We start from the raw sequence: 15,924 nt of genomic DNA, 5'->3' as shown, positions 1-15,924 counted from the left end.
TAAAAGCTGTTGATAAGTCTAACGTTAGATTAAAAATCTAAATCTAGTAATGTATATTTGAAACAAATTTAAGTCATCTATTACCTGGTGCTAGACTTGTGGCGTTTCCTGTTAAGAATTAATTAAAAAACAAAATAGCTAAATATATGATGTAAAACAGTTTTTCAACTAATCGGTAATGCTTGTCAGCTCAATAAATGGGAAATCTCCAGTTATTTACTAGCGTATGGACGAGCAATTTATGTGTGGCAGCTGTTGACAAGTATGAACGAATGTTTTGTAAACCTGTCAGGAACAATCAGGGACGATCAGACAAAGGTTGCCTAGTTATATCCTCGAAATGTATCCAAAGGTCATCAAAGGTCTCTCGATAAACAGTAGAAAATGTTAATTTTCTAAGGTTATACTGATTATTTTCTAAAAAGAGCATACTCGATCATTATCGAGAATCTATTAAAGTTTTTCAATCATTTTTGCAGTTGGCTGATGAATTATCGAACAAAGAAAAAAATTACTGTAATTTTTGTTTTCCTATCCAATATTGCCACATTCCATCAGACATTTGCATGACGACAGCTAATACTTTAAAAGTGTTGTTCTTCCTTTGTTTTGTTTTGTTTTTTTCTCTTCCAAAAGAAAAATCGGCAACTTTATGAAATTGCACGACTGTTATCTTCGTTTATAACCCATCGATTAATTTGGCCGCATTCTCATTAGACAAAGCACATCACGTGATACAAAATGGGACTGCGATTATTTCACGATAATTGTTGCCTTTTTTCGACAAGAACAAAGAAAGGACGAAGTTCAAACCGCCTTCTTAGATTTCTGGATTTCCCTTAAAACTTCAGGAAAGCTAAATAGGGTGTAAAAAGTGCCAGTCAAAATTTTTAATTAAAAGGGATTTGCTGAAGCAAAGACATGCAAAAATTACAGAGAGATTTAAGGCTCGACGTTTCGGAGTCATCTTGACTCCATTATCAAGAGAAAAAATCAGTTTGTGAACGCTAAAGTATTTTTTTAACAATCTATTCATATGTCAATTTTCAGCTCTAGCCTATTTCAATATCCGCGTTCACAAACTAATTTTTTCTCTTGATAATGGAGTCAAGATGACTCCGAAGTGTCGAGCCTTAAATCTCTCTGTAGTCAAATCTTTGTATCGAGAAAAAATACTGCTGAGATAAAAAGTTTTGTTCATAAAGTTAATTCTAAGAGCCCGCTTAATACGGACACCTTGATAATGCCGGCTTTTTATCATACATAAATACATACTTTATTGTTGCCTCCCCAATGGGGCTTTTCAGGAACAATTATTTAAGTACTAAATTTTTTTTACTAAAGTTACTAATAACTACACAATCAAAATTAATCAAATTTAAGAAAAGATTCACAACATTATCTAAACTTTATAATCAAGAAAAATACTAAAAATAAATGAAGTTTAGGAAGTATTTACAAAATTGCCCAAAAGCTTATTCTTTAAGATACGTTTAAAAACTTGAACCGAACGGGGGGTCTAAATTGTTCCAAAGTCCAACAAAGTGTTCTTTGTCCTGAGGCTTTTTTAAAAAGAGGTACATCAAGCTTTTGGCCACTCTTAGTTGTACGCTTGGTAACTTGCTCGCGGGTAATAAATTGTGACGTCAGATATTCGGAGAGGCGTGTCCGGAAATGCATTTAAAAGTCATGGTAGCTTGGCGGTAGTATCATGCCCCATTGGTGTCCACCGGTTAATAGGGTTCTACTGTAATAAATAACCTCATCCGATTTCTTACCACGTAACGTGCTTTTTGTTCATTAAGAACGCCTAGATATCAATCGAACAATCTCTCTGTTAGGAAAGGACGAAAATTAGACTCTTTGTACTTACCTGGAACAAAGGAGAAAACTAACTTGTATCCACTGTATTGAACACTGCCGTCCGAGTGAAAGGCCATCACAGCATAGCGTCCATTGACACTGATATTCCGTCCAGACTGCACCCCACAGTATGTTCCTACGATATAGTTCTTATCATTGGAAATCCTCAAGTGGTCATACCTGTAAACAAGAAAGACGTATTCTTTTAGTTCATTTATGATGAGATAACATAAGCTTGAATGACGTGAGCTAACACAACTTGACAAGATAAGATGAGATAAAATCGCACGCATTATTTCATGTTTACTGAGTTAAAGGACAAGGCCAATTATTAAAAAATAAGTCAACATGTTTACATTAAAGTACTGCAACCTTTACAATAACTTACATTAAACTATATAATGACTAGTCTACAAGGTTCCTCAAGACATTACTTAAGGGTACATGGCATAATAATAAATAACGCAAATACAACGACTCAGACAAACAAATCTTACACGTAGCTTACTTATCCATTTTGAAGAATAAAAAATCAAAAGTTCAAGAACACCTGATAATCAGGCCAGCATGAAGTATAGAAAGACGCGAAGAACAAAACAAACACAGATTACATACATGCAAGACCAGTCTTTCACATGTGTGTCATGACAATAATTGATAATACAGTCTACAATGCAGGTCAAAAGTGTTGGGACACTTAGCGAGATACTACTGAAATAATCTCCCCCCACCCCCTCCCCCCTAAGCAATGTTGAGATTTGACACTACAACACAGATTTCAACAAAAATACTGTTTATCTGCATCTTCCAACATTGTTTGGGGGGGGAGGGGGTGGTACGCTCCAATTGTGACCCCAAAAAGCCAACTTTACTTGGAATACATGATTATTGGACAGGTGTCCCAACTACTTTTGACCTGCATTGTCTGAAAGTGAGTATTTGAAAGAGATCAGGTTTGTGGCCTATTGGTCGATGAAAAGCGGGGCTTCTTATGAGAACTCTTGTTTGGTAAGCAAGAAGAACATATTTGTGAACAATATACAAGGAATTTCAATTGCCGCACTTTTCGTATTGTCATATTAGAGTATGGATACGGGAAAGGCGCAACAGGTGTATATCAGGAAAAAGATAGACAAATGAATACCATGCAGATCAGTGAGTCGGGGTAAAAAATAACAACTTGCATGTTCACACTGTTGTAACGCTTAAGAAACGATGAGCTTTATTTCACTTTCAAAGAGTTCAAAACGTGGTGTTTTGTTTATTAAATCGGATATGCCATCCGCTGCCCACAAGGTCTGTTGTTTACATAGAAATCGTGTTATACTGTGAGCGCGCGGCTCTGAAAGCTCTTTAGAGTGTTGTCCTCAATGAGAAAATGGAGGCTTCAGAAAGCCAGAGAGTTGTTTACATTATAACGTACAGTCGCGCAGACACTGAAAAGTTCCGTAGAGAGACGTTTGGCGAAGCGATAATAGAGGCATGGAATAGCTTTAACATTGAAATCTCTCACTGGGTGGTAAGCATGGAGGGTCATGCCACTACCGATGCTACATCGGATGCCCCGATTGTTTTCATTAGAGCCGGTGCAATAGATCAGACAAACACAAACATGATGGACATTAGATGGTCTTTTTTCCGGTTCTGGAAGCCCATTTCACAGAGTGAACAGCGAGAAATCGCGCCCTGTGGACATTGTTTTGCACGATTCATTCTAGAGAATTCTAGCAATGTTTACATTGCTGACTGACGGCGACATGATGCTCGCGACAATACTCAGTAACGTTTGCATTCATTTCGCATCAATGAAGAACAGTGTTTAAAAATAAACTATGGCCGGCTACTCTTGTTGAGTATATAAAAACAATTGTTGTATAATGCGCTCCAAAGGAACGTGTCTGAATAGAGTTTACAACATTACTCAGTAAATTGAATGTTTTATGTAAAGAGCTAATTAATAGCTTTCTTTTCTTGTGCTTTTACTGAGTACTGAGTTGAAAATGCGCAATAACTCATATAATGAAAGAAATAGTTTCTTCAAACTAAAGAAAACATACCTACTTTCTAAATTTGTGTAACTTGGTATCCCTTGACCACGTTAACAGCACTTTTTCCCAACTAGTCGTTTTCAGACAATGCAGGTCAAAAGTGTTGGGACACTTAGCGAGATACTACTGAAATAATCTCCCCCCACCCCCTCCCCCCCAAGCAATGTTGAGATTTGACACTACAACACAGATTTCAACAAAAATACTGTTTATCTGCATCTTCCAACATTGTTTGGGGGGGAGGGGGGTGGTACGCTCCAATTGTGACCCCAAAAAGCCAACTTTACTTGGAATACATGATTATTGGACAGGTGTCCCAACTACTTTTGACCTGCATTGTAGTTATAAATTTGATTCTTATCTGCAGATTAAAACTACAGAAACAAACAAACAACAGGTGAATGAGTCTTTAGATAAAAAAAGCTCATTTTAGTGTAATGAGACTAACAGATAACTTTGTTCTTTGGGTTGTCTCACAAACTTCTTTTTCAGTAGTGTATACAATTTATCAATGACAGCAAATGTAGACAAAACAAGAGAACAATCAGTACCACCCATTATCATGCAATGGAGATTAAGCAATGTATACTCTAAACACTCATTCGATAGAATATTACCTGCAAGATGAATGGCTCTCCAGGCGAAATTTAGAAAAGTAAATCTTTACAGCTAGGCCAAGTGGAATATATACTCGATAAACACAGTCCATGTTGTTTGGATAGTTACTTGGATATCCGGGACTTTTCAGTACGTTGTTGACAACTACGCCACATCCTGTTGAATTGCGTAGACATTTATTTTTAAATAAGCATTATATTAAGGTTGAAGGGAGGAGAAAAACTGAGTAAAATAAAAAAAAAATACTATTTCATTCAACATCCACATGCCTCACACACGTGACAAACACTCAACTTGAAAACATTTACAAAGGACTATTAACCGGCCTTATATTTTTAGACCTATGTAAGGCCTTTGACACCTTAGATCATAACATCATGCTAGATAAGTTAGCTTTACTAGGAATGAATCGCTCCACTGTCCAATGGTTTAGGTCCTATTTAACTACACGCACTCAAAGTGTTTGTGTAAATGGGCTCTTGTCTGAACCCCCGCCTATGCCTTTTGGGGTCCCCCAGGGTAGTGTACTCGGTCCTTTACTCTTTATTATCTACATAAATGACCTACCCTTGGTGGTTCAAGGTTGTAGTGTTAAGCTTTATGCTGACGATACACTTATCTATTTTGCAAGCAAGTCTGTCAGTGAAATTCAAGCTAGGTTAACTGGTGGCCCAATTGATGTCCTAAGCTGGCTTCATGCTAATTTTTTAATACTTAATCTTGAGAAAACGAAGATTATGCTTGTTGGCACCCATCAGAGGACCGCAGAGGCTGACGATCTAGTTATAGAAATCAGTAACACGCGTTTAGAAAGGGTTAATAAGTTCAAATACCTTGGGGTCCTCCTAGACAACACTCTATCCTGGAAGGACCACATAGAATATACTGGTAACAAGATCTCGTCAAGATTAGGTGTTCTGCGTCGAGCGCGTAAGGTTTTCCCCAAGCCAACTCGCCTAATGCTCTACAATACTATAGTTTTGCCATTATTTGATTACTGTTTGCCTGTCTGGGACAGTTGTGGGGCTGGGAGCAAAGATTACCTAGATAAGCTAAATAGACGTGCTGCATGCATTATTGAAGGTCGATCAGTCGGGACTGAGGAGTTAAAATCAACACTTGGTTGGCCCAACCTACAAGCGCGTAGAAATTATCTCAAATGCTTTTTAGTCCATAAATGTCTTCATGGAATAGTGCCTTTGTACTCACTTTCAGAGTTTAGGCACGCGCATCTTTGCCAGGCCCCAGTTGTTCAAAGGCCGGATAACTTTATCCGCTGGATAAGGCACTATTCGGGGTCTGAAATATACTTCACGTTAAACGTTGTCCAAGGTTTTCGTACACTTCTAAACTAGACTGTGGTTAGAGGGTGCATATTCGCTTGTACACGACGAAATACTGTAATCTTTGCACAGATTGAAACTGTCGGATAGTGACTTATCCACTGGATAAAGTTATCCGGCCTTTGAACAACTGGGCCCAGGGCTATAAAACCAGAAGCCGTGATTTGTTGCGCCCTCCCTTCGAAAAAACTGCTAAGTATCAGGGGAGCCTCAGAATAAACGGCGCTCGAACTTACAACACCAACCCGAAAACCATTAGACAGGTAGAGGCGTTCAGTGAGTTTAAAACTAAACTTAAGTGCCATCTTAAGCAATACCCCCTGCCGTACATGCAGCATGTATAACTTAATTATTTGCCTAGTTCTTTTTATGTTTCAATGTTTTGTCTTGTACTGTGTCAGGGCTCCATTTAAACTAGCTCTGCTAAATTGTATGCCCCTGAATAAATATTGAATTAAATAAATAAATAAAATAAATTACTCGCACATCACATCCTGTTGGATTAGAAACACAATTATTTTTAAATAATTATTTTATTAAGGTTTGAGAAAAAAGAAAAGCTGAGTGCTCTTCTTTTCAGTAAATTAAAAATAGTCACTACAATTCCCATTTTAATGTATTAAACTCTGCAAAAACCAGCACAACGCTTATAAATCAATTAGTGTTTAGCTTTGGTGCGGTGGCAATGCAAAATTAAAATCCAAGCGTAGTCATACGCTTTTTGTTCTTCTAATTTAATTATGTATCAGAAATACAATATTTTACAGAGAAACACCTGTTTTAGCACAGTTCATTTATTTTTCACACGAGGGACTACGAATCAGCAAATGAGGTTCTGATTTCCTTCTACTTAAACTTAAAGTGCTCCTAGCTCCTAGTTTCTTTTTTCTCCCAAACTAACTGTCATACCGGAACCCCATAGCTTAGAAAATTTGGGAAACCATGAATGTCAAAAAATTGGGTAATGACGTCACTTCCGTTCGTCTGACCGTCCGTACGCAATACCACCTTGCTATAATGTGCCCGTGTTTGTTTCGCGGGAAGTTTTATGGCGAGCTGCATTTACAACTGAAATGCTAATGAACACGAATACAAAGTCTATTTATATGTGTTCGTTGGATATGTTGACAAACGTGGAAAGAGGAGAAAGAGAGAGAACAAAGAAAACAAAAAAGTGGAAACGATTAAGCAAAGTTCAGCGTGAAAGAGAGCGACGGATAGCAAGTTTAAGTTCGAGCAGCCTGGCTTGAAAAGTAAATTTAAAGAAGCCTCACGTTTGTCTATATCACCCGTTCATGATCACTTGTGGTAAATTTTAGAACTAAAAAAAAGCTTTACATAGACAATTTAATCGCTTTCGCTACTACCAATATTCGAAAAAAAGTAACATTTTTAAGGAATTGGTTTCTTGGCCACACCGCACGGCTCTCGTGTTTGTAAACCCACTCAAGTTTCAAACCTCTGAATAATTCTACCAAACACAAAAGAGTATTTTTCTTAACGTTTGTTAAGAGACTATAATTATTACTAATGAGGAGCAGAATTTGCACAGTTTTGTTATTTCCAAACATTTTTTCTTCGGAGGCTAACTTTCTCTCGCAAAAAAAGAGCGTGGAGACAGCGTCATTATTACCAAATGGTGGCCATCTTGGATCCGCCCTCTTGGATTTCGGGATTTCCCCAAAACTTCAGGAAAGCACCAAAATTGAGTGAAAACTAATCAAAGCAATTAAAGGAACACTAATTTTAGCTAAAAAAAAAAAACAAAGTTGTATTAAGAAAGGTTTTTTTTTTTCATTTTAAAAAGGAATTTCTCATTTTCTGAAAAAGAACTGCCCGTCAAAATTTGGTTTCCATTGCAACATTAAAGTCAATGAACACTAAAAGACTACATAAACGTTTTGTAGTTAAATTTCTGAAAACGCCCCGAAGTTTCATGGCGTGAACGCAAATATATATATTAAAAAAAAACCTTATTATGGTTCAAAATCGCCGTGGAGAGAATCCCCCCTCTCATCTACATACGGTTAATCTAATTTTCTAAACGAAACAGGTGGACTGTGCATAATGTTGCCGGGTTCTCAAAGTGATGTCAGAAGCCACTAGACCCATTCTCCTTAAAACTCGGTCGTGTAAGAAAATGGTAATGATTTAAGGCGATTTCCCTTATTTCTATATGGCACAAAATGGCAAAGATTTTGCCGAGTAAAAAAAAACATACTTCCGCAGAGAGATCTACAAAACATGTGAATTTTTGTGGGAGAAAAAAGTGGGGGAGGAGGGGTTTAAATGCACATTAACTGCGTGAGCTTAGCATATTGTTAGTATCAATGGGGGCTGCATGAAGTAGACTTTTTGTTAGTGGAAACTTGCAAGTAAAGAAATATTACACGTTACTTCCATGTGTTTTACTTCAGCAAGTCATTCGGAAGCCTCGTTTAATAATATTGCCAGAACAATCTGACTTTGAAGTATTTAAGTAACACTCTTTAAAGGGCCCCAGTCAGCCACACCTTTGTTTCTGTTTATATGCGAGAGTTTGGCTATTATATTTAATTCGGAGCATGTCGAAATGAACGAAATCATCGTAAAACTACTAAAGATAATGAAACATACTTTCACAAACACAAATTACAGTAAGGCAATAAGTTTTGCTTCACCATGCAATATCAATAATTTCGATGGCATCGAAAATGGCGGAGGCTGAGTAGGTCCTTTAAATTAATATCCTCCATTCACATAAGATGTTATCAAAGTTTTAAAAAAATGCATTTACTTGGCTAGCAGAATCAATTTTTAGAAAGTGACAAATGATTACCGCAACCAGATACAATAAGAAACCAGCTTTAAGAAAGTCCATGAGCCAAGTTCTGAAAAGTGGCTAGAAATTGATTTTTGTTGCACCCCCCACGGGACATAGTGACTTTAGTATCAAATTAAAGCTTACAGCCTGTATTTTTCGAATCTGCTTGTTGCCAATTATGTAACCTGTGCTTTAGCGAGATATGTGATCATTTCCATGGGGGGGGGGGGGTGGGTTGGGGGATTTTGCTCCCTGTGAATTCCACACAGCATAAAATGATTTATAATGCTGCTGAAACACAACCAATTAGATTCAAATTTTCTGTGTATACGTTTTATACCATTCCCAACAATTTGCAAGCATTTTCATGTTTCCATGGAGACGGTTGCTATGGAGATCATTATAGAAATGTAGGTTTTTCCTTTTGTGGCCAATTCAGAATAAAAAAAATCGATTAATTAGCAGATATCTATAAATTTTCCTCAAAACATTTCCATTATGTTCAGAATAAACTATATTGAATTAGGAACTTTCATTATTATCCTTACTTCATGATTTAAAGGAGCAGGGTACTAATAGTTAAGATGTATGGGGAACTAAGGATAATTTCTTTTTTGCTGAAACTGTGAAAATTTATATCCAATCAACCACGGATCAATATCTCACCAAATATGCAGCAGTTATGCACCACACTTAGAATATCAAATTGGACACTCCAGAATTAGCTGTCCTGTTGTCATGGTAACGGTTGCTAGGGAAACTTAAGAATGTCCAAATACCTTATGAAGGTGCTTTTAAGGCAAGTTTTTTAAAGGAAACCTACTCAGAATATTAAACAGCCACTTCCAACTTGCTAAAGATCCAATAATTATGTCATTGAACAGTTTTAAATGTAATATTGTCTCGTTATAAAACTTACAATCTTTCTTAGCAACAAGGAACTTGTGAATGTCATCAGTATCTCTTTTGAATGTATCCCCTTATACATGCAGTGCTCGTGAACATTTGAATTATTGAGTTCTCAAGTCTGTTATGGCAAATTGTATCAACAACAACAAAAAATAAACGGCTAAGAACATTTTCCAACGAGTTATCTCATTTCAGTTTTGCAAATTGTGACTATACTACCTTCCCATTTCTAGTTACTGTATTTAATTCCTAATTAATAAGCCTTTTTAAAACAAGAACGCATTGAAAAGTTGATCTATTTTCATACGTTTTATCACAATACTTTTTTGACTGTATTTCATTAGAAAATACACAAAATTCTTTTAACCTAATCCTTCCCCATGAGTTCTATTTCCATTCCGAAATTTACCCATGATACTTTGCAACCTTGAGATGCAATGTGATGGGCGGCCATCTTGGATTGTCAAGGTAAGGAAAATACTTAAATTTTCACTTTTTAAGGCGAAATATGAACGTCAAAGTTAATCTATATTCGGTTTAGTCTATATTTAAAGTAAATATCTTACTGAATCGTGGTTTTAAAACCCAATTTCATCTTTAGACTATCTGTAAGTACGAACCATAGATCGATAGTAAAATAAAAAGAATAGCAATGCCAGAGAAAGTTTTAGTTAATAAAATGCTTCAGAATTGTTATCATTTTTCAACAGGTTTCTGAACCTGGATTTAAATATTTACTAGAGAAATAATCAGGATATGACTGAAATGAATCGTCTTAAAAGGAAATGTTCATCCAGTTCCCGCAATACACAGCCTCAATGGAATAAATGCCTTTGTCATATCAAAACCAATGTCCAAGGAAAATTGACTCCATTTACGGAAAAGAGTTGGCGTACCTTTGAGGAGAGCTGCAATATGCGTAAGGATGCCATATGGCTGTTGATGGAAGGTCGCTGGACGAATGGTCCGAAAGGAGGGTATCACAGGAAATGCTAGCAAGAGTACACCCACACCAATAAATTGGGAAGGTCAAAAGTTACTGGAAATACACAAAATCCCACTCAGTCTGTTTCAAGTAAGGAAGAGAGTGCATTCTCTTGTACTGAACCACCGCCAAAGCGCTTTTGCAGATCCCAGGTACAGTCATTCAATGTAGAAAAGTGTATCATTTGCCAAAAGGATAAGTTAAAAAAGAACAGAGCGTCAGCGAGAACGAGAGAGCCGCTCACCCAGAACATCAGTGAGTACGGTAGTGCTTCTCTTTTGAAGGCAGCCCAGATACGGAATGACGAGCGGGTACTTCTACAAATTAAAGGCCAAGACACAATTGCCTTAGAAGTTAAATATCATCGATCCTGCTACAAGGAGTATGTGCGTCAGGAGACTCTGTGCAAACTTGAGGATCAAAATTGCCAAAATGAAGATTCCGCAACTACCAGTTACCAGGGAGCATTTGAATGCCTCAGTGCTTATGTCCAAAATGAAATCATTTCCAGTGCTAAGGTCATTACGATGTCACAACTTCAAGAACGGTTCGTAAATAACCTAAATGAGAGAGGCGTAGAGGGGAGAAGCTACAGATCCTCAAAACTGAAAGTCCGACTACAGAGACACTTTGGAAACAAGTTGTCATTTAAGCAACCCATTACTCAAGACCAACCGGAATTGGTATACTACTCAGGTGTCCAAAAGGGAGACATTGTGGAAACCATACCAACAAATCTGGTTTCTAGTGCCAAAAATGAAAGTCTGAGTGACGCTCCTGGTGATTCACTAGAAGTGCAAGACACAGCGTCGTACCAAATTTACCATGCTTCAAAACTGCTGCGTAGTTTTCTGCTAGAAATGAAACCATCATTGCCATGGCCACCATCACCGCAAGACTTAGACGATGGCAGCTCTATTGTGCTCAATCTCCTGTATAACATGTTTGCATGGATGATTTCTTCGAAGGAAGACTACAGCGAGAAAAGAATTTCAGACGTTTCTCTAGATGTTCATCGCCTAGTCCTCTCCCTGTCTCAAGATGTTATACATTGTGTCAGCCGAGGTCGGATCAAGACCCCTAAACATGTAGCGCTTCCACTAACAGTCAAGAGTCTAACTGGCAGCGCTGAGACTGTGACTATACTTAACCGATTCGGACATGGCCTATCGTATACTCAGATAGAAGAACTTGAAACAGCTCTTGCTGAAAGGGAGTTGAAGAGACAAAGAGAGGGTGTCTTACTACCAAGTGTTTGCAGTTCAGGTGTACCAGGGGTGTTCTGTTGGGACAACAACGATCTACAAGAGGAAACATTATCAGGTCAGTATTATACATAACAAAGTTTAACGTTTGGAACTAAACAGTGCTATATATAGAATGTTTTCTTTTTAGGAAGAGGAACAACTCATTGTACCAATGGAATAATTATTCAAAGAAACCACTTACCTGCGCGTTACCTCCAGCAATGATAAACAACTAGCCTCGTAACAAACGTCGTTCTGTCAATGGCGTTTCTACTGATGTTCTTCCCTTCCATTCTGGGCGTCGACAGGGCCCCAGTCCACGGGACATTGACATCAACATTCTAACGCAGACAACCCCGCAGGATAGCCAGTATGCACGAGCCATAGACTTCGGCTGGATGCTTTGTAGACAACCATTTGAAGACACCCTTTTGCCATTAGCCAAAGATATTCCACAAGTAGTACCTGCCTGGACTAGCTTCAACAAAAAACTGCACGAGAGTGATGCCCCACGTGAATGCTGTGTTGGATACTGTCCAGTCATTGAAGCCAGCCCCACTGAGCTTCCGACAGTGTATCATCTGCTTCGAAGGTCTCTGCAAATGGCCGACCAGCTAATCCAGCATGACGTTATCGTCGTCCTTGATCAAGCAATTTATGCAAAAGCACTTGAAGTTATTTGGCAAAACCAGGAGCAGTTTAGGCGTTTGGTAGTGTAACTGGGCTCCTTCCACACAATCTGTGCCTTCCTAACAGCTATTGGCAAACGGTTTGGGGATGCTGGTCTTGCTGATATACTCGTTGAAAGTGGTATTGTCGGCTCCGGTTCTGTAGCTGGTGTACTAGAAGGCAGACATTACAACCGAGCTGTGCGTACACATAAGGTAAGGAAATAGCTTTATTCTTAAGGGTGTGGAAAATATAAGGGATGTGAGAGAAGAGAGGACAAGCAGAGTGATTTCCAAGGTTGCGGGAACCGGGAAGATTTGGAACGATAATCGCAACATTGTTAGTTTACAATGGAACAAACACATAATGGTGGGAACCACAATGGACAGGAGGGAAACCAGGAGTACAAGGTGTGAGAAGGTCTGATGACCTTGTGCATCCCTGCCCCAACGTTTCTGCCAATAAGAAATTTGTATGATTTAGGGAGTGAATAAAAAAATTTGCTTTAATTTAGATCGTCTTTGAAGCAATGCATCGGTTGCAGTGCCAGGAGTTTTGCACGTGGCTCCAGAAGCATGACAAACCAATCAACTATGCGATGCTGGTAGATTCCCTGAGGGAGATCCGCAGAGCATTTGATGCAGAGAAGTTCGATAAGCTACTGTCGAATCCAGAGTTCCTGGAGCTCTTCCGTCTTTATGGCGAGTACTCAGAAGATAGCAATGGTCCAATGAAAGTGTTCTGGAACACGTATCTAGAAATGGTGGCAACGCTGATGAATTTCATTCGTGCTACCCGGGAAGGCAACTGGAAACTCCACCTAGATTCTGTCAAAGAGATGTTGCCGTGGTTTTTTGCCTATGACCACACCAACTATGCCCGATACTTACCGGTCTACCTTGTTACCATGGTGTCCTTGCAAGATACTCACCCTGAGGCACATCAGCTACTGGCAGATGGCAATTTTGGTGTTCAGAGGTCCACATCCTATGGTTTCTCTCAGCTACCAGTTGACCAAACGATTGAGCAGACCCTCAATAGAAGTACAAAGACGAAGGGTGGTATAATAGGATTCAGTCTACGGAAAGGTGCAGTCCAAAGATGGATGTTGACAGCACACTCCCGTGCAGCGCTTGCAGACAAGTGTAGAGTGATGGTGTCCATGGACGGAGATCAGGATAAAGTACATAAGGAAACTGGCTGCACTCGCATGCAAAGAGATGAGGCAGATGTTAGGAAAGTGATGGAAGTTGTGCGAAACTGGTGCGACCCATTCCAACCGTCTGATGAGCTCACCAGCCTTGGTTCTGGGTATGTTGCTGAAGAAAGCCTGAAGTGTGATCTTTTGGGTGCAAAGGAGAAAGGGAGTAAAGCGCTGGTCTCTTTTGTTACAGATCGTCTTTAAACCAACAATGTTGGCTTCTATGAGACACTGTCAAAGCTAAAATTAGGCACGTTTCGTGATGTACAGAAGAAGGCATCGGTGAGAGCTGGAGGTAGGAATTTAATTCTCAGAGCAGACAGGAACTTGTTTGCCCGCTTACTGGTTATTGGTCAGAGTCGACAAATGGATCTTCGAGAGCTACTGAAACATGAACTTGGTCTCTTCCCATGGTCTCTGGCTTCGACAGATGGCTCGCTGGCTAAAACTAATAAGGCAGCTCTCTCTAAACTCCTAGAAGATGGAGTACAGTGCTTGACAAGCATACCACCTAACACAACAGCTGTCATCATAGATGCAATGGCAATGTTGCAAATGATTACAAGGGTGCCTGATCGCTTTGCAGACCTGGCAGAGATGCTTCTAACAGAAATCTTGGTGCTTACAGGAACAGCAACAAGGGTGGACTTTGTCGCTGATCAGTATCCCGATTTGTCAATAAAGAACACTGAAAGAAGTAAACGAGGTAGAGAGAGGCAAGTCCTTTTTGCCATAAGCAGTCGCGAGCAGCCCTGCCCTCGTCAGTGGAAGAAGTTTATGTCAAATGGGACTAACAAAACCAGGCTAATGCACTTTCTCGTAAGTGAGTGGTCAACTAGGAAGTATGCAGAGAAGATTGGAGCTCGTACCCTCTACCTCACTCATGAGAACAACTGTACGAAGATTGAAGTTGTTGATAGAAAGATTGTGCCCGGTATAGCCTCGCAGCTCTGCAGCAACCAAGAAGAAGCCGACACACGGATGTTTTTGCATGCGTATCTTGCCTCGTCCTGTGGGCACACATCAGTTGCCATCAGATCGTCAGATACTGATGCTGAAGTTCTAGCGTGTTACCACCAGGCAAATATTTCAGCATCCATAACATTGATCAGTGGAACACGATGCAGATCTCGCCTCATCAGTGTGCCAAGCTTATGTCAACAACTTAGTCCAGAAATATGCCAGCTGCTACCAGGTCCACATGCTCTAACCGGATGTGATACGGTTAGTACCTTCGTTGGGAAAGGAAAGAACAAAGCCTTGAAGATGGTGATGGAAAAACAAGACATGAGAAACAAACTTGGGGGTATCGGCGAAACAGTGCCACCAGGAAATGAAGTGATTGCAAACGTAGAGCATTTCGTGTGTGCATTGTACAATGGCAGTGGCGAAGAAGGGATAAATGAGATCAGATATAAGATGTTCTACAAAAGTAAGAATATGCAGTCTCATCAGCTTCCCCCAACAAAAGCAGCTCTTAAACACCATATAAAGCGTGCTAACTATCAAGCCTATCTGTGGAAGAATTCCTTAAAAAGGTCCATTAAACATCAAAATCCAAATGGTCAAGGATGGCAACTAAAAGACGGACAACTGGAAGTGGTCTGGTCCCATTTGGCCCCTGCCCCTGAGGGTGTAATGCAGCTTGTATGCTGCAGCTGCAATAGACCGTGTGCTTCAAGACGCTGCTCCTGTGTAAAGAATGGCCTTCCTTGCACAGAGGCTTGTACCTGCAATGAGGACTGTACAAACTGTTCTTTGGAACAGGAAGATGAAGACAGAGATGAAGATGAGGACAACGAGGAAGATGTGCATGAGTATTAAGATAAAAATTAAAAGAAAAATCAAGATGCTTTATGAAATTAAAACCTTGCAGCCCTCGAGCAAGCTAGGTTATAGTCAAATAAAGATTACGTAAGTCATTGCTCAACAAAACCATGTTGACTAATTCGTTTATCTTTTTTGAAAGTCATGTGGTTCAGCCCTAGTTTTCTTCAACACGCTGCTGTGCCTGTTATTGTAGCTTAGGGCAATTAAGGCAATTTAGTGTTTAACGAATTTAAGTTCACAAGCATTGTATGTATAATGGCATTCGCAAGTTCCTGGATGCTAAGGAAGATTGTTTTATGACGAAAGCCAGATGTTACATGTTGAACTGTTCACTGTAATATGAGATCTTTAGCAAGTTGGAAGTGGTTGTTTAATGTTCTGAGTAGTTCTCCTTTAGATCCTACGTAA

The 15,924-nt window shown here is 39.2% G+C and overlaps 1 protein-coding gene and 1 pseudogene across 1 annotated transcript in view; one reads left to right on the top strand and one right to left on the bottom strand.

The window, feature by feature from the left end:
* LOC146468850 (CUB domain-containing protein 2-like) overlaps positions 1-15,924 on the bottom strand; it is a 92,291-nt gene that overhangs the window by 34,807 nt on the left and 41,560 nt on the right. Inside the window, exons 5-7 of the mRNA XM_085123896.1 lie at positions 4,529-4,685; positions 1,874-2,043; positions 85-108 (exon numbers count right to left, since the gene is read on the bottom strand). Of these exons, the coding sequence (XP_084980022.1) occupies positions 85-108; positions 1,874-2,043; positions 4,529-4,685 (351 nt within the window). The remainder of the gene's footprint in view (positions 1-84; positions 109-1,873; positions 2,044-4,528; positions 4,686-15,924) is intronic.
* Positions 13,015-15,510, top strand: LOC146468851 (uncharacterized; annotated as a pseudogene).

This window comes from Pavona decussata, unplaced genomic scaffold (genome assembly GCF_977016875.1).
Source record: "Pavona decussata unplaced genomic scaffold, jaPavDecu1.1 SCAFFOLD_128, whole genome shotgun sequence".
Classification (NCBI taxonomy): domain Eukaryota; kingdom Metazoa; phylum Cnidaria; class Anthozoa; order Scleractinia; family Agariciidae; genus Pavona; species Pavona decussata.
The sequence above is the reverse complement of the archived record's forward strand: the minus strand, read 5'-3'. Positions and strand labels throughout refer to the sequence as shown.